The sequence below is a fragment of the Taurulus bubalis genome (assembly GCF_910589615.1).
Source record: "Taurulus bubalis genome assembly, chromosome: 10".
NCBI classification, from domain to species: Eukaryota; Metazoa; Chordata; class Actinopteri; order Perciformes; family Cottidae; genus Taurulus; species Taurulus bubalis.
The window spans coordinates 20,687,097-20,711,571 of NC_136598.1; the positions used below are offsets into that span (position 1 = coordinate 20,687,097).

The following is a 24,475-nucleotide window of genomic DNA, read 5'->3' on the forward strand; positions in this document are numbered from 1 at the left end:
ATTGACCAACTGGCAGCATATTCAGTCACTTCAGTGTGGTCCATGTCAACACAGTGTAACTATACGTCACACCAATTATCATCAACTAGAGCAGGATGAAGCCCATTAGTCTAGAGTCTGATGGCTGTCAACTACAAGATAAATTCAACCAAATGATCTCCAGCAGATCTTTAATCATACCCATTAAAGTAAATGTCTCTCACTACAATACTGAAATTAGAGGTAGGTAGCGTCTCAAAACTGGATTGGTTAGTTAACAAATGATCGGTGACCAACAGTAGCAGCCACAGTGTTGCTCTGACAATGGCTTTATAACACAGTAGAAAAGTGTATGGGTTTGAAACAGCATTTCCTCATACAGTAGTCATGACTTTGAGGGAGCCTGAGCGGAATCGGAGGATCTTCTTTTTGAGAGCATGGGAGGCTTTGATCTTGACAAAGGCTTTTGGTTGAGGGGGGGCGTTGGCCGCTGCCTGTGGTGAAGGTGAGGATGAGGAGGAGGTAGAAGCAAGGCGTGGTGGCAGCTGCTGGGGCCACACGAGCCCCCCGCTCTCATCCGAGTCACTGGACAGCGAGCTGGAGGCCGGGGAATACACTTCGCTCATGCTGGACTCGGACTCGGCGGGGGCGGCACCAGCGCGAGCATCAGCGTGAGCGCCGGCGTAGCCCTCCTCTCCATGACAGAGAGGGGCTCTCTCCTGGAAGTCGGGGTGCCAGCGCTGGGTGTGCTGCTGGTGGTGGTAGTTCTGCGGTTGGGAATGGGGACAAGACTGACCGTGGCGAACCTTTCGCGGTGGTCGTCGATGTGACTGCCCTGGCACGGTCTCACCTTCGTCCTGGCTGAGCTCCAGGTTGGAGCACCAACGTCGGCTCCCGTTGTCGCCGTTGTTGCCCACCTGCTGTCCAGCGACTTGGCCTTGGTTCTGAGCAACTTCCCCTCGGCCTTGGTGCCTCTCTGTGGTGCTGTACCTGCGCTCAGGCAACACTCGCTGGCCCAGGAGGCTGTTTTCAGACTGGGATCGACTGGCTTTACTGCTCGATTTCTTGGCTCTTGGTCGCTCGTTGTGGCTCTTCTTAGAAGTTCTGGTCTTCGGGTGCTCAGGAGAGGTGACAACCCGGTTGGCCTTAGGCTGGGCTTGCTCTGAGTTGTAGTGTCTGGGGGAGCGCAAAGGGGCATGGCAGGCGTGCCCAGGGATATACTGAGCACTTACTAAATTTTGTTTGGGAAGAATAGGGAGTTGTGGATGAAAGTAATGCTGGGGGGATGGGGGTTCACAATAAAGGTCAAGAGCCCCAACACCACAGTTGGGGTCCAGGGAGGGCAGAGGTGACTGTAGCCTCTCGGCCAGGGAGTGTGGCCTGGACTGGGGGTAGGGCAGAGCAAGATAACAGTCCTCCTCCAAAGATGGGGCCTCTCCTCCAAAGGCCTCCCCCTCCTGCAGGTCACAACCCCAGCCCTGGCCCTTAGGGTTTGCTGAAAGGTCACCGTGGGGCTGGAAGTGGGGGTCAGGAAAGTGTTGCTCTGCAGTAAGAGAAGGAGTTCTCCTGTGTAGGGAGCCGTGTCCGGAGGCAACGCAGTACGGGGCGTCGGGGCTCAGGGTGGTGCGAGGCTGACAGGGCCGTGGGGCGAGGGTATGGCGCTGGATGAGACTTAGGATGTAACCCTCTACCCTCAAAGCCTGCTGGTAGTCCTGCTCTGTGACATGATCCTCTGCAGCCTGTTGCTGCCAGGTCTGGCTGGCTCCGCTGGTGTCCCACTGGCAGTACTCCCCCGCTGCGCCTTCCTCTGCGATGCCCTCCAGAGGTGGGTAAGGGGCAGAGAAAGAGCGGGGTAGGGTGCTGCGAAGGATTGGCACATCCAGTTCTCCATTCAGTATTAGGGGGTCTCCTAATAACAGAAAATATTTTAGTTGTAGGTCAGGGTGCAGTGGGCATAATTATTACACCACAAACGAAGAAGACAATCTATAAATTAGACATAATAGTGTATGATAGGGAATGATGCAGAAACTTCACTTCAGAATGCAGTCAGTCGCTATTCTACAAGGATTTAGTGCTTTGTTTCACATCTAATCTATGCCTTGGGGCCGATTTTAAACACATGTTTTCATTTAATAGACTATTACATCTTGTAAAACAGTGCGCTTGTATGCATCTCTGTGGTGGTTGCAGCTTGTTCTCACCACCTGATCACCGCACTTCCTGACTATTTTTTTTTTATGTTTATGGATTATTTGCAAGAGAATAGATACCAGATAAGGATAACACATCTGCCATCTTCTCTTCATGTGAGAAAGAGGAGAAAAAGAGATGAATACATTCTCTGATTCTAATGGTTGATAATGCAAAAATGACACACAATAATGTGTGTTGCTTCACTTACGCATTGAACAACAATATTGTATGTGTATTTGTGTACCACGGTCTTTTCAGATCTGCTACTTTTTCTTACCCACAGACTTTGGCCTGTCGTTGGTGTAAGCCCAGGGGGAGGCTGCCTCTGTGGGCTCAGTGGAACAGGATCTTCCTTTAGGCGATTGACCCTCACTCGACTCATAGAAACCTAGGAAATGCAATTAGAGAAAGGGAGAGGGGATGACTTATAGTTCACTGATCATTCCAGCGCTCTAACAATATGCTTCTTGATGCAGGCAGTGGTTCTACGTATTCCGCATATATGCCACAAAACAAAATTACAAGCAACTGGAGTATGAACGAACAATAAGAGCAGAAATAACAAACTCATTACAAGCGTGTATCAAAATGCAAAGAGACAAAGAAACATGAGTTTTCGTTGCGGAGATTCTGTTTATAAAAAAGAAAGAAAATCCGCTCAATGGCTTTATTGAAATAAGAAAGAGCACATTTAGAAAGCTGTTAACTCCATGCTTTAAGAGTTGAGACAACAGAAAAGGTTTAAAACTGTGGAAGTACCAGAACTCGGCCGACTGTCGCCTGCGTCTCCTTGGGCGCCATCATGGCAGCCATCGTCCGTGTCGATCCTCAGCTCTCCCGCCTGCTGTTCCAGCGCCTGCATCAGGCCCCATGGGGAACTCTGAAGGGCGCTCTGAAACACAAACACACACACAGAGGCTGTTTTCATGCTGTCTGTATTTGATTGCTCTGTTGAGAAGTAATTTTTAATTAGACAGTGTGAGGAAACAATCAGTGATTTTAACAACAAAGCAAGAAGTTCCTCGCAATAAAATGACTGGTTTGCCGAAACGCTAATGACAGACACACAGCTGTGCATGCTTCACTGTAAACGCAACGCAAGGGCTTTATACTATGGGTGGATGGGTTGTATTTGAATTAAGGTAAAATAGACTAGAATTCTTGCAGTCACTTTATTTCCAAAGACGGACAATGACCTAAATGAGCAAAAACACAAAATGCCACAACTCAGATGTAGATTCTACTTGACTAGTTACTAAAATACAACCGTGGTCACCACTGTGCATCCATATCTGACACTCTCTTCCAGCCGAAGCAGTGATTCAGAACATGAATAATTCAAGGTCTGTAAAGGGTAGGGGGAGGTCTTCCATATGATCGCACACGCTCACACACACACACACACACACACACACACACACACACACACACACACACGATATGCAGATAAAAGTGCTTACTCATACTGCTAACGTAGACAGAGAAATAAAGCATAATTTAAGAAGAAAGAAACACCACACATATATATATACACACACACTAGACAGTGAAATCTGACATGCTTGTACAGCCAGCCAGACAATTTGCACCAGTCTCATGTCAGCATCATCTGACACACGTCCTGACATCTGCAGACAATTGCACGCTTGTCCACATGGATTGGACACACACACACACACACACACACACACACACACACACACACACACACACACACACACACACACACACACAGATAATTACAATGACTTACATTCATTTCCTGAAGACTTTCCCATACCATAATCGCTACCAGCCCAGACCTGATCCTTTATCTGCCTTTTGTCCCACTTTGTCACCAAAAGCAAAATGAGACCCCACAAATGTGACTTTGTTAGCAGATTGATGTCCCCATAAGATGGGTAAAACACACACACACACTTCATTTTCTTGGAGATGATACCGTTGACACTCAAAGGCTCATTAGGAGACTTCATTACCAGAAGATTGAGCATGTCCTTGGAACAAGGTGACACTTCTTACATTACAAACCTGCTATGATGGAGCACCCGTCAGACTACTGCTATAGTTGGCTGCACTCCCCGAGCACTGTCTTTGTACATTTGTGTGTCTGTGTCAATAAAACGCTGCATATAGAAATTAAATAAAAACCCTACGGTGTGCAAAAACAGCTGTTGAGAAATGATCCAGAAGCAGAGGTTGTCGTAGAGAGCCCTTCTAGCCTGTAGCAACGTCGGTCTATCAGTCAGCCCACCACTTTGGTCCAGGATGAAATATCTTAATTACTGTGTGATGGATTTTCATGAATGAATTTTTTGTAAATAATTCATGGTGCAGGATAAAGTTTACTGACCATGGTAATAACCCCCTGACCTTTCCTCTAGTGCCACCATGAGGTTAATATTTCTTTTTTTGTGACATCAACCAAATAAAAGGGGAAACATCCATCAGGTCTGTGTGAATGTGGATTAGAAGAAGAAGAAGAAGAAGAAGAAGAAGAAGAAGAAGAAGAAGAAGAAGAAGAAGAAGAAGAAGAAGAAGAAGGAATTAAAGAACTAAGGAGTATTGAATCTTAAGAATATATTTAGCATTGAGGATGCAAAATAAAAAGCTTGTTTGTGAAGAAGAAGAAGAAGAAGAAGAAGAAGAAGAAGAAGAAGAAGAAGAAGAAGAAGTCTCGACAACTATTAGACGGATGGTCGACCTTTCCCCTGGTGCCACCATGAGGGCAATATTTTATTGTTTTAGAGACATGTCGAAAACCTTTGGATAGATTGATGATGTAATTTGGCACACACACTCACGTTCCCGTGAGGATTAACTGTAATCACTTTAGTGAACAGTCGGCCCTTCCCTTCCTCTGCCATCATCAGATCAATATTTGCGCTTGTCCAATACTGTGGTTTGATGATGCACATGGTGAAAATGATGTTATCGTTTAGCCCAAAGAGCCACTGTGCCTCCACTCAGAGCTGCTAGCATATCCGTAGACTCTTTTTCATTAAAAGTCACATTTGTCACATTTCTGGACCACATACCATTTACATAACTCCCTAACCTCCTCCATAGCTCAAAGTTGAACACAAAGCATGTGCTTGTCTCTCGGTGCATGAGTTATCTCCTCAAAACTGTAATTCATCAGGAGAAAACAAAATCCCAGACTACAGGAAGCTAGTCTGGAGTGATCTTTTGGTTTGTGCGCCAATGGCTGTTTGAGCTCGGGTTCCTTTGTCCTGCAGACAAAATGCGGTCATAATATAAACGCCGCTGAGGGGCAATTGACCCACGCGAACCTATGCTACCCACACAACCTCTTCACCCCAAACACTGCCATTTCTTTTGTCTCAACAAGAGTGCTTATTGTCTTACTATAAACAAAGCATTAGCATCCCTCCATCAATATGGTTTTGTGTGACAGAAACGGAGAGTGGGGAGCTTTGTTTTAGCTACTGGTGTGGCGTCGAGAAGTAGCTGGGAGGAGGGGAGACTATTGGAAATCAATTAATCAATTATGCTAATTTAAATATTTGATTGCTTGCCGCCTCTTTGTGGAGCATGCCCACAAATGCACACGCACATATACACACACTGCGGAAGCCATGGAGCTGGCTATTCAATTATAATGGTGCAGAAAACAAACAAACCGTATTTGTGGATGAACAAACCAACCAAACACAATACAACATGTAGTAGTGGGTTCATACTGTCGTAGGGACCATTTTGCAAGCAGGGCTTTTGATTGCACTCCATTATTAATGGTCTCACACTGGCTCCTTGACACTCTGCACGCTGTGTCATTACTGTTTTACTGCATCCCCTGCTCCAGGCTGGCAGGGGGATGGGGAGACAGAGGACACGGTGCAGACAGACTCACCTACCATTAAGATGTTGCATGCTGGGTGTTCAGCACATCAGGACCACCTGCTCCTTCAATAAAAGAAATACTGACCAGCTGCGGCAGGTGAATCCAGGACAACGTAATGTAAGATTATTGGCTGATTTCCCAGGTTTCATCTTCGGCTACAGGGGAGGGTAGAGGAAAAGTGACAGACCGTTTGACACAAGAATCTGGAGGCCAAGCGTGTAGAGACGTTGCAATTCTGCCTTCCGTGAAAAAAAAAGGCTTGATATGAACCCTGGCTGTTGAAAATAAGTTTTTGATCTGTAGACTAAACCTCTAAGGAGTCACCGGTTGAAGGAGTTTGAAACGGTAACGCCAGCCCAGGATATAAAAGTGCATGGAATAGGGCACATGAAGCCTGCAGCAGCACTGCTGGACCCTCTATAATTGAAGCAATGTTGTGACTGGCTCCATACAGAGAGGGCTGTGGGAGGCCGGAGACTCACACACACACCACACACACACACACTAGACACCATGCCGCCAGTTCCACTGCTTGGCTAAACTACTGACCCCTTCTTTCTTCAAATAGACACACACCTTATAAATGCTTTATGTTAATATGGTGATTACATTTGAATGATGAATTCTAATTTGACAGAAGTTTGCACAGGGGTGCACCCAGAGTGTAAACAAGCGCAGTGAGTGAATGGCATTCATTAGCATGCTCCAACGCCGTCCTACGTGCACCGAGGCTTGTGGGCAGAGCGGCAGGGTGGGCCGGCTGTGAATGGAGTCTCTTGAGAGACTCGCACCAGGCTGCCCGTGTGTGGCACCAGTCCACCTCGTGGTATGTCTGTATACATAATGTTTGCACATGTCTGTGTGGATGTGTATATTCCTGCACATGCATTTTCAGAAACTCATTCGCCTGATTGCAAATCAGTGCACGTTTGTACAAATTAAGCTAAATAAGGCACAGACATTTGGGTTCCCCTTTTGTCTTCGTGTGCCACCACAAAGCGGAAGAAAACCACCCAGTGATCCACACGAGTGATCGGCCTCCGCTGAGTAGAAGAAGCGCTCGATGGTCTCACTAATGATGTGCTGTTATCTTCACACAAGGACACACACACACACACACACACACACACACACACACACACACACACACACACACACACACACACACACACACACACACACCACACACACACACACGGATAGATGACAAGCCAGCAGTTTAGCGAAGGCACACAATGAAAGCAAAACACACTGCAGACGCATGCCCCAAAAATCCTGCACAAGGGGGAAAGTACACACAAGATGAAATAAAACTGCAGATCAATCGAGGTTTCTAAAAAATCAAACGCTCCTCCTCACAAATATATGTGTCACACACTCATACACAATTCATGCATTCTCTTCCACTCTCTTCAAACAGCAGTAGGTAGCTGAGAGGGAGGTCAGAGCTTCATGCTTTCCCAGCTGCTGTCTGGTGTCCCACAGCTGTCAACACCACGCACTGTATATCCAGGAGCAAAGGCCTCTCAGCCCCGTCTGGGCCCACATTCATGTGCAAGGCATCTACGTGCACGCGCAGGCGTGCGCTGGCAGGCCCCACGGGTCTGTTGAACTGCGCATTTTGGAGACTTTAACCTACATGGGAAATGAGATTGGGGATTTGGCTTGGACGCAGATGGTGACCTGAAGACTTAATTTGAGACTTCAATAAGAGTGAGGAAAAAAAACGGGGTGTTCTCCGAGGAGTACCCCGTGTAATTACTCTCACGCGTGTGTGAGCACAGCAGTTAATAAACATCGATTCGCAGACGCGGAAAATGAAAACGTGAACATTACGCAGCCATGTGCGTCGCTCCTTCACTGGCGTTAGAGATGTGCTGCCCTCCTGTCAGTGTGTGGACGAGACGCCGGGCTGAAATGTGCTGACAGCTCCACCAACACCGAGGGTGTGTGTGTGTGTGTGTGTGTGTGTGTGTGTGTGTGTGTGTGTGTGTGTGTGTGTGTGTGTGTGTGTGTGCGCACTGAAAAGACCTGACCCTATACCCTCCTGTAATACATCTTTCAGATTGGTTTATAAAATGAACTTAATCTTTGTTTTTCTATTGGAATGATAGAAACCAGTCCACACAAGCTCACATGAGTAATCATTGAGGCCAGCATAAACCACAGAGCCCATATATCATATCATGCCATAGACCCAGAGTCTTATCCTCTCACTGGGGCCTCGGTCGCCATCATTAGTATTCTGCTCCATACGCGCCTATTGTTAGACCCCCGGCAGAGGAGCAGGAGGGAGGAGAGAAGGAGGTGTGAAGAGGAGGCGGCTGATTTAATTTCTTTTTCACCCTCTTTAATAATGGCTCCCTATTGTAGCAATGTTGAGACAGCGGGGCTGCACGAGAGCAGAAACACACAGACCCCCCAAAATGGAATTAAGCAGCATAACGATTAATTAAATTAAACTCAGACTGTAAAAAAATAACAACAACAAAAAACCCACATTGTTTACAGTGCCGAGTTCAGTGGTGCGTGAAACTTTCTGTGGGAGATGGCTATGCTGTCACTCAAAGTTGCATTTGTCTCGGTTAACCCATTTTTTTTGCTTGTTTTATTCTCACGTTATTCCTGGGAACATATATTGTGCAACTTCGCTCGAGCTCGACGTGAGAAAAAGCCACCTCATCAATTATTTGGAAGATGCGTATGACGTGAAATAACACCAACATACAAGCAGGATATATATAATTAATCCCTTTATGATCCGCAGAGAGCACAAATAAGAGCTTGTTAAGTAGTAAAAGCTACAAAAGTCCATGATGAGGGAACAATGGGCCATTAAATAGTCGGTCTGGCTACAAACGGCGGGTGCTCCACCCCCTGATTTCGTTACCCACAAGCATAAATCTCAGCCCGAAGCAGACACGCATTACATCCTTTCAAACAGAGGGCCTATTAATCAAGTGGAGTAACTTTTCCCCGCAGATAGAGGTCACCTCGACACAAAAGGCGCTGCCCAGACCCAGAGTCCATGTGACGTCAAGCGGAATGCAGTTATCATAGCTGGAAAAGCTGGATATTGAAAACTATGTGGGACTTTTTTTTGGATAAGGGATGGGGTGATGCGAGTCCGCCGGAATCCAAACACGCAGAAAAAGACGCTCAAACTTCTTACCAGCTGGCGCCTCAGTGTCAAGTTTTCCTGTCCCCAGCTGCTGAAGCACGCCAGCTCTCCTCTGGAGCGGTCCCCGAGCAGCGGGTCCCCGAGAGCCAGCGCCCCGAGCACCAGGCACTCCTGCCGCTGCTTGCGGAGCTCCAGCTCGCACAGCCCGGCCAGACTCGCCTCCAGGCGCTCCTTGGTCCGACTGCGCTCCACAGTCACCGGGAACGAGAAAGCGCGATGCATGGCAGCCGAGATCCCAGACTTTTATGCACAATAAAAGCAAATTCCACACCCCCGACCCCCCGCGCACCCTTGTTTAGTGCTCTCTAATTGGCCCAGATTTACGAGGGCATTCGCTGGCTATAAAGCGCCATGCTGCATCCCAATACCTTGTGATAGTATGGCAGCTTTGGAGCTATACATTTTTGCTCTTTCGCAGCTGTCAGACGCAGCTCGGGGCCCCGCCCTCTGCGATCAGCCGCGGAGGGAGAGAGGGGGAGTCATCCGCCCCTCTTCGCGAACCCAATCTCGGCCTTCATTGGTCGCGAGAAGGCTGTGGGATTGCTGCGCGTGACGTTGTCCCATCCCCCTTGATTCATGACGGCGACCTCACCCCTCTCCCCTCTCCCCGTGCTGGTCTGGGACTAATGGGCTGCTCGAGGGGACGGCTATTTATGGGAGTGGAGCGCTAGGCTGCGATCTTAGTATCCTGAAAACGACTAACAGGCACCGTGTAGCAATAAATGAAAGTGTAACAATAATCGGACTGATAAAGTGGGGAAAGAAGCCGTAACAATGGACAGCAATAACCGTTATGTATGCACATATAGATGCTGAGACATACAAGACATTATGAAACGCAGTGTATGGGTTCATGGGACGTCACTGTGCTCCTTTGCGTTGGGTTTGTTGTAAATAATATGTTGTTACATCGTTCTCTCTCTGCCTTCAGGATACTGAGGAATGATGAGCAATTTCATGTTTTGAAAAAACAACAACAACAACATACATCTTGTTTTGGATTTCTAAGTCAGTGACGTATCCTATTTCATGTTATTGTGCCCCTGGAAGAATTAGCATCTGAGAGGTTCTCTCCAAGACAAAGACATAGGATAATAGGTATTTTCTATATTAACATTATTGCATTATTTAGCATTTTGTTGTGGTATCTATAATGAAAAAAAAACCACAACAACACAGTTTTAGTAAAAGTCTTAATTATGTACAAAAGCATCCCATTTATTTCAGTCTCATGCTCTTTAGGATCGAGGACTGGCATCTTTCCCCAGCATTCACTCGCTGATCTGTGATGGTGATAATTAAATGGGGATTAATGCAACAGTAATTAAAGTGAGACAACAGGGGGGCCATAGAAACACAACACACAGGAACGGCTGTGAATGTAAGGGAATAGTTAAGAGTATAGGAGCGGCACCCAAAATAAAAACGCTTACATCAATATTTCAAAGTCTTTTTATTTTATTTTATGTATTTTAAAGTGCAGTATAAGAGATAAATATTTCATCTCGGTGCCTCATGCAATCTTCCTCTGTACTACATTGGCACGTCTCCTGAGGTAAAACATACTGACTCGTTAAAGATAACAACTTGAAATATGTTACTCGGAAAAATAAATTATGTAATGAGTTTGTCAAAAATAAAATAAAAAACGTTTCCAAAAATTGCAACACCATTTGTATATTATATATATATTTTTTATTCATACTCCCAATCTCTACTTCACATGAACCAGAAAGCCACTTTTATCTTCAGTCTCTATGAGGCAAAGTCATCAGCAAGTCAAAACCATACGCGCAGCGCAGGTTGTATTCTTTTGTCAGTGTGTGTGTGTGTGTGTGTGTGTTTGTGTGTGTGGGTGTGTGCACACTGCAGATATACACAACATATACTTACAGTATATTCATCTCATGTAGAAATTTCACTAAAAGTCTCTCTAGAGATCAGAACATTTTCTAAAAAAACAAAAAACAAAAAAACATACAGTAGAATTCTTTTTGAACAGAACTACACCAGTACATATTTTTTTCAAGACACACTTGAAGAGGAGCATTTGCTAGGAGTTTGATCAGTGGTCATTTTCAGCAGGTTGGCGTGTGATTCCTACGGTGGAGTGTTAACCAATACCGTCGGCTATAGCCCCGTGTCGTATGGGTGGCACCAATGTCTCGCCGCCTGTGTGCCAAGCGAGGCCGAAGCTAATTAATACAGTCAACGAAGCGCACAGTTCACTAGTTGTCAGTGACGAAACACGGTGGCATCCAGAACTCTCAGGTCACCTTGGTTCCACAGCTGTGCAGCAATAGCAATCATACAATCATTCGTGTAACACAGATAGCTGTGAAGACAGGTGTTGCCTGTGAGAGGTTGTAGCTCAGATTAATTAAAGTCAAATTTGTTGCATCCATTAAGAAACACAGAGCTTTCAAGGGAACCATGAAGGTGAACAATATATCTATTTTGCATAATTGTGACGAATGAAGAAAATGAAATTCCTCTCTGCTGCGACGGTTCCTCGGAGGCTCGAGTGAAGATTTAATTTGGACTGAGGAGGATGTGCGTTTTACGGCAGTTCAATATTAAAATGTGTCGACCCATATCAGCGATTTCACTCAGCCTTGACAGGGGAATAAAAATTGCAGCATCCCAAGATTGAAATTAAGTCAATAAAACCAGAATTGGGGAGCACAACCAACTTCATCAAGTATTTACCATGTCTCGATCAATACAGTATGAGAATGTTTGCCATTTTTAAAACCAAAGAAATGTAATTCAAGCATCTGAAAAAAAAAAGAAAAAGAAATCCATTTCGTAATACACTTTGAAAAACAAACACTTTAAAGCATTTCAATCACACTTTCATATATATATTTTTGTTTTCTGTACCTTCACATACATGAAGCATAGCTTCAATATAATCTTTCAGTGTCATCAGGGTTGTGAAAGTGATTTCTATAAAACAGAAAACATTTCCACTCACATTCAGGTCTTAAGGTTCCCAAGAGTTATCAATACTCGGTGCCTTCTTCAAATATAATATTCACACACACACGGCAGGGGTCCAGTGCTGAAGCTTTTCTGCTGCTCTCATTAAGTCAGTCAGTAACACGCCATGCAGGCACACAGTAAAGATACAATTCCCTCATATAGATCACTCATTTTGCCATGCGCTGAAAGAGACAACAAAGTGTGTCAGCCTTAGATCGGGCTTTGGGATGTGACATTGAAAGAGATTCGCGTGCTGAATTGAAGTACGCACAACTATTCTAGTTGGGCAGAAGTAACTTGTGAGCAATGACAAACCGGCAGGGATAAAATCAAGCCAGACTTTCTAATGAGTTTGGAAGTTCTCAAATCCCAGTGTGATTGTCAAATTAACAACAAAAAAAAACACCACAGAAAGTTTCTTCAGCCCTGTTATCACCTCCCTACTAAATGGCTGCCATTTATTTCTGTCATTCTTTACCTGAAAAGGCCTTAAAGTGCTTCACTTTCTCTCTCTCTCTTTTTTGTCTTTTGTTTAACACAAGGACATTTTTCTTATTTGGAAGTGTTTTCACCACTAAAGTCTATCAGTGGTCTCTGTTGACCAACTCTTAGGAGATGCTCTTTGCCGCACCAAACCCAGTTAAAACAACACGATCATTAGTTCCACTTCTTTCTTTTTGGTTCAATTGAGTTGCGTAAAGTTCATTTTCATGCTTCCAAGACAGACACTTGAAATAGAAGAAGGGGGAGTATAATGTGGGATGAAGTAGGTGCTTTTATAGGATGAGTCTTATAGTTTGGGAAAAAACGCTTATTAGCTTTTTTTGCCGAGAGTTAAATGAGAAGAATGATACCGCTCGAACATGTGCACGCTGCTTATACAACTAAAGACAGGAGACGGTTAGCTTAGCATAAACAATGGAAAAAAAGGGGAAACACCTAGCCTGGCTAGTCTGTACCCTAACTCAGCAGTTAGCCAAGCTAACTGGCGGTTAGACAGTAGAGCCAGGAGATGGTTAGCTTAGCATAAACAACGGGAAAAAGGGGAAACAGCTAGCCTGGCTAGTCTGTACCCTAACTCAGCGGGTTAGCTATGCTAACTGGCGGTTAGACAGTAGAGCCAGGAGATGCTTAGCGTAGCATAAACAATGGGAAAAAGGGGAAACAGCTAGCCTGGCTAGTCTGTACCCTAACTCAGCGGGTTAGCTATGCTAACTGGCGGTTAGACAGTAGAGCCAGGAGATGGTTAGCTTACATACTGGAAACAGACGGAAACTGCTTGCTCAGCTAAGCTAACAGGCTTCTAGCTGCATCTCCACGTTTAGCGCCCAGACATGAGAGTGGTATCAACCTTCACCAAACCTTTGGCAAGAAAGTGAATTTGAAAACTTGAAAACTATTACGTTCAGGCAAGGAGTTGTCAAGCCACTAATGTGGTGACGGGAACAAAGAGTTGCTCATAGAGGGCAAATGAAGGGTTCATCTCCAAAATGTTATATATCCATTTACAAGAAAAAAATAATCAAGTTCATCTTCAAATTTAGGGTGATCAATTCTGTCTTCTTCCTTTTGTAAACCGTAGATTTAAGCTACTTACTATGTGTCAAACACTGACATGAATTGTCTAAGCAATCCATCATTTTTGTAAAAGTAGGTGTAACTTTGTTTTCAAATGTTGGATATGTCATTTTGGAACAAAACTCTTCAGTTGTAAACGGTACCCTGGTGGGGCTAATGCAAGGCAGCATCCAAAACCATTAGCATTAAAAAAAAGGCAGTCTGGCTGCAGGAGCCAGAAAAGAAAAACATAAGAAACATACAAGTGTGGAATGGTAAAAATGTCACACTTTACAGCACACACTTGTGCACACACGCACGCATGCATGCACTCACACACACTCTCTCTTTCACTCACTCACTCACACGCGCGCAAATATAATCGCGCAAATGCAAAATCATACTTGCACACTGGACATGTCACAGACATATCTGGCATGCATTTTTTTTGAAGAAAACACTTTTTTGTTAGAAATTCTTTAACTGGTCTGGAGCTCTGATAATTTCTTTATTTACATAAATTAACAATAAATATAGGTAATGTTTATATATTTTGAAATATATATATATTAAATAATGAAATATTCTTATATATTTCAAATATATTCATAGAATTATTTCTAATTTGAAACATTTTTAAAGAGATATAGTCACAGTTTAGTAATAAAACATGTAAGAACACAGATCTCCCTTTTGGTCTGGCTGCAGCACCCCCTTTTTCAAAAATGAATAGGTTGTGATCAAAGTCAGGCCTTTTTGCCCAGATACATTCTACTCCATTAGAAGGATGAGGAATAATGCAATGTGAGGTAGCCAGCAATGTGGCCGGGGCAACTGATTAAGATAATTGTGTATAAGGTTAAAAATACTGGCTTAGGTCTCATCTGTCTTTAGATTCTACTTATAAATATGTCAACACAACAGCCCGACAGGGAACCAGCCCTGACGGAGACCGAACAGGCCAGGTTCAAACAAGGCAATGGAGACTTATCGGTGCGGCTGAGCTCCCAGCCGCACCGCGTTGTTTCCTCCTTGGTGGTGGAACGATTGTGTACTTTGATCACATGGAGGTTAGCTAAAGGGACGCTGCAGCGCGGACCTCGAGAGGGACGATTGGTTTGGAACAGTCACAGAGAGTGTAGACAGCCATTAAGACTCGAAAGGACCCCCCTTTCTTCGACTCAACCTCTCCTCGTCTTCTGTTCTTCTTTTGTTTTTTTTGACACACATAAGACTGGAACTGGACCACATTAACACTGACTGAGGGGAGCTAGGTTGTCTAAATGCATGCAGTAGCTTTCCTTCCTTCTCTCCGCGACTCTGTGGTCAACATGGCTTACAGTAGGATGCACTTGGAAATAAGAGAGAAGAAGAAAACGGTTCATCCCACAGGTGTAGAGAAGGAGCACCTTCCCATGATGCCTCAGTGATGTTGGGGACACCTCAGTCCTGTGTGTGAAAGGGGCACTTTCTGTCCGTGATTTCTCTCCTCCCGGGGGCTTCAACCTCTGTGCGCTCTGACAAGCGCTGCTCTCTTTGTGTCTGTTAGACCGGCTCACTGTCGGTCTCGCCTCCCCGCTCCGTCCTCTCTTTCTGTCTTGCTGCTGCCCTCATACCGGTTCACAAACAAAACAGGTCCTACAGTATATTGCACAGCATGCCCTCATGGCCTTGTTGGTGGCGTGTCAGTGATAGCGACTTCTCTTCTCCTCAGCCTCGGAGCTGTAGTCCCTTATACCAATGCCTCGCTGGAGGTTCAATAACGAGTCTTTCATCTGAAGAAGAGTAATACGAGTTAGCTTGTTTATCAACGACAGTGACAATTTCCTCTATTCCTTTAAAATAATTAAATTCATAATCATTTTCCCATTGTGCTGCATACTTAGTTACCATTGGGCAACTATTGGAAGTGGTGGTCATTTGTTTGTGGATGCAAGATAGGAAGGTTATTCAATAGCTTAATGGCTTTTGAAAACGTGGCATCAGGTCAGCATGTAAGCAAAAGATTCCTGGGATTTGTCTCAGATATAGAATCAAAATCCACTCTTGCTTTCCAGGCTCCTATCAGACGTTACCTGATAAATAAATAAATAAATAAATATATATATATATATATATATATATATATATATATATATAAATATATATATAAATATATATATATATATATATATATATATATATATATATATATATATATATATATATATATATATATAAATATATATATAAATATATATATATATATATATATATATATATATATATATGTATATATATATATATAAATATATATATATATATATATATATATCATATTATAATTATCTCTTGATGAGAACGCTCTGATATTTGAAAACTCTGGCATCCTCAAGAAACAACTTCAAGGGGTTGCAAAAATCACTCTCATTCGTGGTGCTATTTTTTTTTTTTTTTATGATTCTTGAGGATAACCAGAAGAATGTAGACAATGTTGTATCACAGTGAGATATTTCAACCACAACAGGCTTTAATGGTGGGAAAACATAATCAGCAATCTAGTAGTGGCATTGGTCCAATAGATAAATATACCCACAACCTCCCGCACTTGGCAGACAAGGTGTGATTCTCACTTCAACCTCTGCTGTTACTATGTGTAACAGGCTTTGTATGTGTCATATGTCAAGTAGTTCAGGTTTACTGGCTCACAGGCGCCCTCTCTCAGTGGTGGAGGTAATGCCTTTTACAGAGTCAAATTGGTCATATTGCAGAGTAGACATCATGAAATACTGCACTTGGCAAAAAGGCTTGCTAGCTCTGGTGCTCAAATAAGCTGTTGTACGTTTATAGTGTGGCGGGTGTGTCACTGTATGTTCTGTTCCTAGTTACATATGCAGTGTCACCCATTAGCCAACTCAAAAGCAGCAGGCACACTCTCTGGGAGATACACCACAGCCCTGACATGGTTCTCAAAGTGTGTCTTTGTGTCCCGAGTACCTGGTCTAGCAGCACAACTGACGACTTGATGATCTCCCTCCACTTCTGCAGCTCGGCGTCATGGAAACGCTGCTGCGCCTCCAGGAGCTGGGCCCACTCCATCTGCGTCTGAGGCAGTTTACTGGGAAACACACATGCACACACACACACACATTAGCAACATCAGGGCCACTCGAGCATGACTTCCATTCGGAGGGACTGCCAACAAACAATTTGGTAAATTGTTTCAGTAGGCCCGGAGCTACTCAGGGGTAATTTTAGAAGCTCCATGTTTTCCTGTCACACACGTCAACAGCCATGTGGATGTAATTTAGCGCGCGCATGTGTGTGTGTGTGTGTGTGTTTTGTATGCCTATAACTGTATGTGTATAGTTGTGACTGCCTTTTGGGCAAACAGCCAAACAGAACTCCATTCAGTCTCATCTCTGACGTGATTGATAACGTTTTCCTAGTATTCTAAAATGCCAGAGATCATTTCTCTTTAGTAAATTAGTTCTGTCATAAAGATGGATGCTGTGTGTACACTTGTTTGTGTGTGTGTGTACCTTTCGTGAAGCCGCAGACCTTGCCAGGTTGTTAAGGACTGTGCGGAGTACTCCAGCATCCACAGCTTGTAGAAGAGCATCATGTTGAGGAACACCAGCAGGACCAGGCTGAAGGAGGCAAGATGGAAAACTGATCAGTCCTCCATTTTGCATTGTGATCCATTCATGTTGCCTTTTAGTAGCTCATCTGTACATGGCAATGACAGTCTATGTTGGGAATACTTTTCAGCATATTCATCTAGCTATGCTGGCTAATCCCATTATGTACCTTAGACAGATCCTATGGATGGCAATGAGAGGAGAGGAGAGAGAGGTTATACTCAAGACACCAACAATGAGATATTTATAAGAAAACAAAAGTTGAACTGTAAATCAGACAAAAACGTCCACACAGCTTACTGGAGAAAAAAAAAGACAAAATCATGAAACGTGACTCAGGGAGAATTCTCTGATTTAAAATATGTGAGATGAGCATGTGTCGAGCAAGCATCCCGGGGACTGTGTTTTGTGATGAGTTGCGTACACAAAGCTGATGATGAGCAGCAATTTGGAGACGCTGTAGAGAGCAAGGCCTCCCGGCAGGTGATGGTGTTCTGGACTCTGGTGTCTGGTTTGCGTGGAGCCTGCCACTTGTTTGATCCTCTGAATCACTTCCTCATCTGTCGGCGTGGTCACGGGGCTGAGCGCCTCGTCCAGAAGCTGGCTGCGCAAGTGGGGGAGTGGCCTCTTCTTCCGCCTCACCGAGTTCTTCACCACCTTGGCCTTCGGGGACAGCTGGTGGGACTCGGTCAGTAACTCCTCCAGCTTGGCCAGCTCCAACTCTGAGAGGGAAGAAGACAGCTGTTACACATTTATAGATTCACTTTGAGATTGCTTGACAAAAAATGTACATACTACATCATTGTGAAGTATCTGTTTAGCTTATTATCTTCATTCCCATCTTCTCTCTCTCTTTAATAGGAGCACTAAATACTTTAAATGTGTGATTGAAATTCCTACAGAACATACAACGAAATATTACAACTGTCAGAACAGACAAACAAATGACACCGAGATGTTTACCGAGATGGCGAAAGTTCTCTTCGAGTCCGCTCCAGAAGTTTTTCTCTATGAAGCCTTTCACCAGCCCCCATGGTTGCTTCCTGTAGCGCAGCTCCGTCGATACCCTGAGAGGCAGACAGAAACGCATTTATACACATGGATAGAATCTTACAATAACACATGGAACTGGAAATATGAATATTAGATTAAATAAAATCAAAAGTAAAGTTCTTGTTAACGTCTCTTTTGCTAGGTATGTGGCTTTTCAGACCAGATTCAAGGATATCAGATTCAAGGATATCAATTTCTAACTACTGCATTTTATTTCTTAAACTGTACTGCCACTTTAATTCTATTTTTTGCTTTTTGACTGTTTTTTAATGTTTTAAAATTAATGTTCTTAATTATTTTTTAAATCTTGTTTTCTTCTGCATTATGTTTTGATCCTTTAATGGTTTTATGTGAAGCACTTTGAATCGCCTTGTTGTTGCAATGCGCTATACAAATAAACTTGCCTTGCCTGCGAGGGCCTCACTCACCGTAACCGACACTTGTTCTTGGCCACCCTGGTGAGCATGTAGCGGTTGAGGGTGTAGAAGTAATCGTGGTAGGGCACGTCATGCGTGATGACCTCAGCATCGATGATGTAACACTCACTTTCCTGGCTGGCTTTGTACAGAGTCTGATCAAAGAAAGGAAACATGGTTTTATTTATTGTTATTCTGAAAGCTGCCTTAAACAAAAACAAAAACGTTCCGGCGACGCAAGAGCTGACTGTACCTGTGTCTCTATGACTGTGGCTGTTTTGGGGGCCAGGGGGTTGGACAGCGAGATGGTGTACATGATCTCTCTCGTCTGGTTCCCAGCCTCCTCTTTCTTCCACGGGTGGTACACCACATCTAAACAGCAACGCGATGAGAGAGCTAATTAGCCGTGCCCGCAGCGACCACATTCGCGGGTCTGCTTTTACTCCGGAGAGCTCAGGGGTAAGGCGTAGAAGCATCAGACAGTACTGACCTGAGAATCGCCTCTGTTCCATGAAGTCATTCATGAACTGCGACTCTGAGAAGAGGATCCCGTAGAGCTTGTCCACACTGAACTTGTAGATTTCATTGATGTGCTGCCTGCCATTCAGATCCTCATGAAAAGCCTGCACTTCACCTAAGTGTCGAAGATAAGACAGAGAATCAATTCAGAGGTGTCTCTACAGGTTTGTTGTCAAATCTTGTGACTCTCATCATCAACATTTTACTGTGAAATGAGTAAAAGGGGTTCCACTAGGTTATGCATTCATGTCAAACGGGAGCGGTTCATTCTGTTCTTACCCTCGTCGTGCGTTTCGGACGAGTCACTGAGCTCAGTCGGGATGTCTTCGTTGTCGTTGAAGTCCAGAGACGGCGAGGGGACAGGACCACCAGGCCCGCTGGTGTCAATGTTCCTCTCCTCCAACAAAAGGGGCAACGCAAGCAGCTCGCCGTCCGGTAGGCAGTCTGCATACTCTTCCGGGAGGTCAAACTGGAGAAAAGAAAAACATGTGCAATCAATCACATCAATACTGTTTCCCTGTCAAGGAAATGTCCTGTAGTTCCTTTGACCCATATAGGTGTTGCAGTTGATTCAACATGTATTAATGTATAATATACAGCGGGTAAAATAAGCATTGAATGCGTAAGCTTCAAGATTGGAAGACCTGATCAATGCATGAGACTATTTTCTTATACAGGAGGCGTCTTGAACCAACAAAGGCTTTTGTTCCAAGTATTAAATACATTTCAGTCAGCGTGTTCAAATTTTTTTTACTGTTTCATTCTATTTTATTAGACGTAACTAATAATTTCAGATTTTCTGAATTTGTTTGGTTTTCTTTGTATGCATGAATTACTTGGTTTGTTACCGACATCTGGTGAAAATTGCATATCAATAGCACCTTTAGAAATATAATTACTGAGAAAAATGGTGACGCGTTCAATACTTATTTTACCAGCTGTATGTGTGTGTGTGTGTGTGTGTGTGTGTGTGTGTGTGTGTGTGTGTGTGTGTGTGTGTGTGTAACTTACTGTGATGGGTTGGCAGGCGTGGTTGCCTGGGCTGGGCATGGTGCTGTTTGGAACGATCTTCTTATGCAGTGGAGGAGGGCTCCCCTCGGGCTTGGCCTCAGCGCTGCTCTTCGACAAGTTGTCATTGTTGATCTCGTTCTCTTCAATGGGAATCTCTTCACTGAACCTGAAGGTGGCCAGAGAACAGCTCATTGAGTTACGCTGTGAATGAGGTTCTTGTAAAACCTGTGTGTACGTGTGTGCATACGAATCTGTGTTCAGATTACATATTTGTTTTAACTAGTCTACATGTGTGAGGAACAAGTACAAATGATCTACACCTCTCTCAGCTATGTAGCCTGTTATCTACGCTGTGAGTGCTCTGCGGAGACCAAACAGAGTCAGACCACGGCTCTGTATTGATTTCACCTTGTGAATCCACTTCAGACATGAAGGGAAAACTGAAATCACGGAACAGACAGAGCAGGGAAGGATCTTTAAAGCCTCCAGAAGAATGCAGTGTTTGATGTGTTGCATCTGTTGCGTCTTTAAAGTTAAATCAAATGCTAACAATTGAGGTATGAATGAGCTGAGAAGGGTGTTACATGTGTTGAGCTGGAGAGAGTGAGCATGTGAGCGTTGCTTCTTAAGGCTCATATTGGGCTCTCTAACTCATTTGTAATTTGGGCAATTAGGTCATTGACTGAAATGTGCTTATCGTGTAGTAACCACAGTAACTGACGATGCAGCATCAATAGACTCACCCCATGGTGTTGAAGTCATCATCAGGGGGAACATAGTCCTCGTCGTCGCTAGTCAGGCCGAGCTCGTTGCCATAGCACTGATGAACAAAGTGCCACAGTTCTTTGGGGCACAGCGGCTGCGAGAGGCAACGAGCAATCAAAGTGAGAGATGAGACGACTCGAAAAATGATTTGGAGAAACATTGTGAACATTAACTTTCAGACTGATATGAACAGACTGACCTTGTCCAGCAGCGCATTCTGCCACAGTCTGAACATCATCATGTAGGTCCGGTCCCTGGCTCCAAAGGAGCTGAAAAAGTGCTGAGAAAAATATGTTGTAATTATGTACGAGTCTGGTGAACTCTTGAGTGCAAAAAAAACTTCTATTCATGGCAGTGATGTTGGGCATTAATATCTTGCCAACCTTTCTCCAGTAACCGCTGTGAACAGACACACTTTGTCCCTCAAGGCTTCCCTACTGTCACTTTAGGCAAAGATGATTGCACTTAAAACACATTTACTGCTTCGTCTCAGGTGTAGCGTGTTTACTTTCTCATACAAGCGCCTGTATTTAGAGAGGTTTCTTCCTTTATGCCCTGTGAAAGGTTTTTTTTCTGTTTTTTGGGGGAGTTTTTCCTGATCTGATGTGAGGTCCTGGGACAGGGATGTAGTATGTTTACCGATTGTAAAGATTTGTGATTTTGGGCTATACAAAATAAACTAAATTGAATTGAATTGAATTAGTCGTTCTGTATTGTTTACCTTCTCAGTGTCTGTGCAGACCTGGATGGCATTGGGGATGAGGCGGGCAGTCTTCTCTTTTGTCATTGAGCAGATGTCCTTTAGCCGCACAGTCAGCTACACACACATACACAAATTCACACAATTAGACATACACACACATCATAGCACCAAGTGTGACCCAATACTGCCAAAGTAAGAAGCATGGGAATGCACAGAGGTCCTGAGCGTACCAGCGTTTCCCAGCGGAAGATGTTGCTATAGAAACAGATCCAGTTCTCGGAGAGGTAGAGTCGTCCCTGCAGGAGGATGTCCCGTTGAAGAGCACAGGAGTAGTCTGGAGCATAAAGTGATACCACACTCGTTAATGTGATGCATAATTACACCACATAGGAACTACATCACTCAGACAGAAAATTGCTAAATAATAGATCAAATATTAGAACGTGCTCCATTAAATAAACAGTTATTTTTGAAGGCGCTCTCTTCGCTGTCGCAAAGAAACCTCACTGCAGCGTTTCCCTTTGTGTGTATATCTTGTTTATTAGCTGTGCAAACATCACGACCAAACCACAAAGCTCAAATGATTAAAAAAAATAGCTCGGTTTTACCCAAAAGCTGTATTATTCAAGGAATTTTAGACAATCATTGTATTCATTAGAGTTGGGTAAAATCATGCAAGAACTCCGCTACTCTTGTGATATTATTATTGTTCATGGCAGAGCAGCTGAGACTGCTGGAAACGTTCATTACCAGAATAGACGTTCCTCTAAAAAAAGAAGAGGATGATATTTTTTAACATTGTCAGTGATCTATTTAAATAATATCACGTTCAACACTTGGAATGTCCAAGTTGTTGTTTGCGTCTCCTCTCTGTTTTTGAAGCATTCATCATTTTTCGAAAGACTGATAACTTATCTGCATCCTATATGCCAACTTACCCACAATGAGTCTCTCTGTGTCGGGGAGCTGCTTGAAGAGTTTCCTAAAGTCCTCATTGCGCTGCTTGTATGTCGGGCTCAGCACCTGCAGTGACAGGCAGAGTCAGACAGGCCACATCGCACTGCATGCTTCTAAAACTCACAACACGCTCCATGCTCTCGGACTTGAAGAGTCATCTCCGTCGCGCAGACGCAGCCCCCCCCCCGAGTTAGTCGTTTCCGTGAGCATGTGAGATAACCTCGTAAAACCACCCACAGGTCTGATGCCTGGTTTACGCTCTTCATACCGTGGTTTTCACTCTGTGGGTGGCTTTGACAGGCTCTTGGAAATGGATGTGTAGTGAATGGCAAGCAGAGGTATGCGGCCTGAATGGGCGTCTTGCTGATACTCGAGAACAAAGCGCAATCCCACAACGTCAGCCCGCTGCAGATCATTCAATACACATGCTGCCACGACTATGAGCGTTCGCAATATGAGTCGCATTCTCAGATTTGCATTATCGTGTCTGACAATGAGGCTTTTGTCTCCAGACAACAGGGGTAGGACGACTGATGAAACCTCAAAGAAAACTGTGCATAGTGGTTCGAATAACCTGGTCAAAAACAAAAAGGTTTTCAGCACCGGGAAAAAGACGTCCTTATTCAACACGATCCCACGTTTCTTTGCTTGGCTTCAGCCGACTTGATTATTTTCAGAGAGAGCCTGTGATGGATAAAATCTCCAAATGTGTGCCAAAACTGAGGGCTCTCTGTCTCTGTCTGTGCCAGAAGCTTTCCTTCAACAGGAAAGAAGGAAACAATAGCTGCCAATACGGTAACAAGATGTATGCCAAGACAAAAGAAAAGCTCTCTTCTCTCTCTTTGAGAAATAACAGCTTGTTCAAATAAAAAATCCAGACATGAGCCTCCCTTGTAAAACAAAGCATTTGAAATACTGAAATACTGTTTGGGAGTATCGGTTTCTACTTCTATTTGCCTTTGAGACAAAATGTGATGGGAAACACTGAAAAACTGCTCTGAAAACGTGACATAAAAAAAAAAGAAGAAAAAAAAGAGCCTTAATCATTGATTGGAACTGAACTGCCTTAACTGCACCCATCATCATGTTTAAGTTGTTTAAAACCGTCATCCGTGACCAAAAACAAGCCAAAACACACCTTCTCTGTTCACACTTGAGGTCATTGACTCCAAACAACAGGCCTCGGTGAGCTCTGGGAGAATTCTAAAATCTATGACTCATAACCAAACCAGTTGTTTTCTTTAGTAGTAGGGAAGTACCAGAGAATGTTTACAGTAGAATACAATAAAAAAGTGCCTCAAAGCCTCCTAAGCGCCCCCTCTCTTGTGACTTTGCTTTACCAAAAAGAGCTCAATAAGTCTGTCCACATGACAACATTTGACAACTTTTCCACATCATTTTCTTCACTGATCTCCTTGTGGTTTTCAGCTTGCAAGTGGAGGTCAACTTACAGCAGGGATCTCCTCAGTGTCCCACTCGGGGTTCTGAAGGTCGGAGGCAGCCCAGCCCCAATCCCAACTCCACTCCCCTCTAGCTGGACCCTGCAGGAGCCACCCCGCCAACGCCTCATCCAGCTCCAGCACGGCCTCCCAGTCTGACATGGTGCAATCCTCATCCAATTCCATATTCGCCGCCCCAGATCCGGTTTGGCGCCTGGATGGCAGCTTA

At 44.1% G+C, this 24,475-nt stretch overlaps 2 protein-coding genes across 2 annotated transcripts in view; both read right to left on the reverse strand.

Annotated features, from left to right (window-relative positions):
- Window positions 1–353: 353 nt before the first annotated feature.
- On the reverse strand, window positions 354–9,443 carry dact3b (dishevelled-binding antagonist of beta-catenin 3b; the record flags this gene model as incomplete). Its single annotated transcript, XM_079225455.1, has 4 exons — window positions 354–1,888; window positions 2,453–2,563; window positions 2,935–3,067; window positions 9,213–9,443. The coding sequence occupies 4 exons, from the start codon at window positions 9,441–9,443 to the stop codon at window positions 354–356; spliced, it is 2,010 nt and encodes a 669-aa protein (XP_079081581.1).
- A 5,765-nt stretch (window positions 9,444–15,208) lies between these two features.
- gramd1bb (GRAM domain containing 1Bb) overlaps window positions 15,209–24,475 on the reverse strand; it is a gene marked incomplete at its 5' end in the record, with an annotated part of 66,778 nt that continues 57,511 nt past the window's right edge. The window contains 16 exons of the mRNA XM_079224615.1: window positions 15,209–15,538; window positions 16,740–16,860; window positions 17,285–17,392; window positions 17,553–17,564; window positions 17,808–18,105; window positions 18,347–18,450; window positions 18,865–19,007; window positions 19,106–19,224; window positions 19,343–19,486; window positions 19,651–19,840; window positions 20,383–20,548; window positions 21,126–21,241; window positions 21,347–21,427; window positions 21,869–21,964; window positions 22,081–22,184; window positions 22,789–22,873. Coding sequence (XP_079080741.1) covers window positions 15,449–15,538; window positions 16,740–16,860; window positions 17,285–17,392; window positions 17,553–17,564; window positions 17,808–18,105; window positions 18,347–18,450; window positions 18,865–19,007; window positions 19,106–19,224; window positions 19,343–19,486; window positions 19,651–19,840; window positions 20,383–20,548; window positions 21,126–21,241; window positions 21,347–21,427; window positions 21,869–21,964; window positions 22,081–22,184; window positions 22,789–22,873 — 1,977 coding nt within the window. The 3' untranslated portion in view covers window positions 15,209–15,448. The remainder of the gene's footprint in view (window positions 15,539–16,739; window positions 16,861–17,284; window positions 17,393–17,552; window positions 17,565–17,807; window positions 18,106–18,346; window positions 18,451–18,864; window positions 19,008–19,105; window positions 19,225–19,342; window positions 19,487–19,650; window positions 19,841–20,382; window positions 20,549–21,125; window positions 21,242–21,346; window positions 21,428–21,868; window positions 21,965–22,080; window positions 22,185–22,788; window positions 22,874–24,475) is intronic.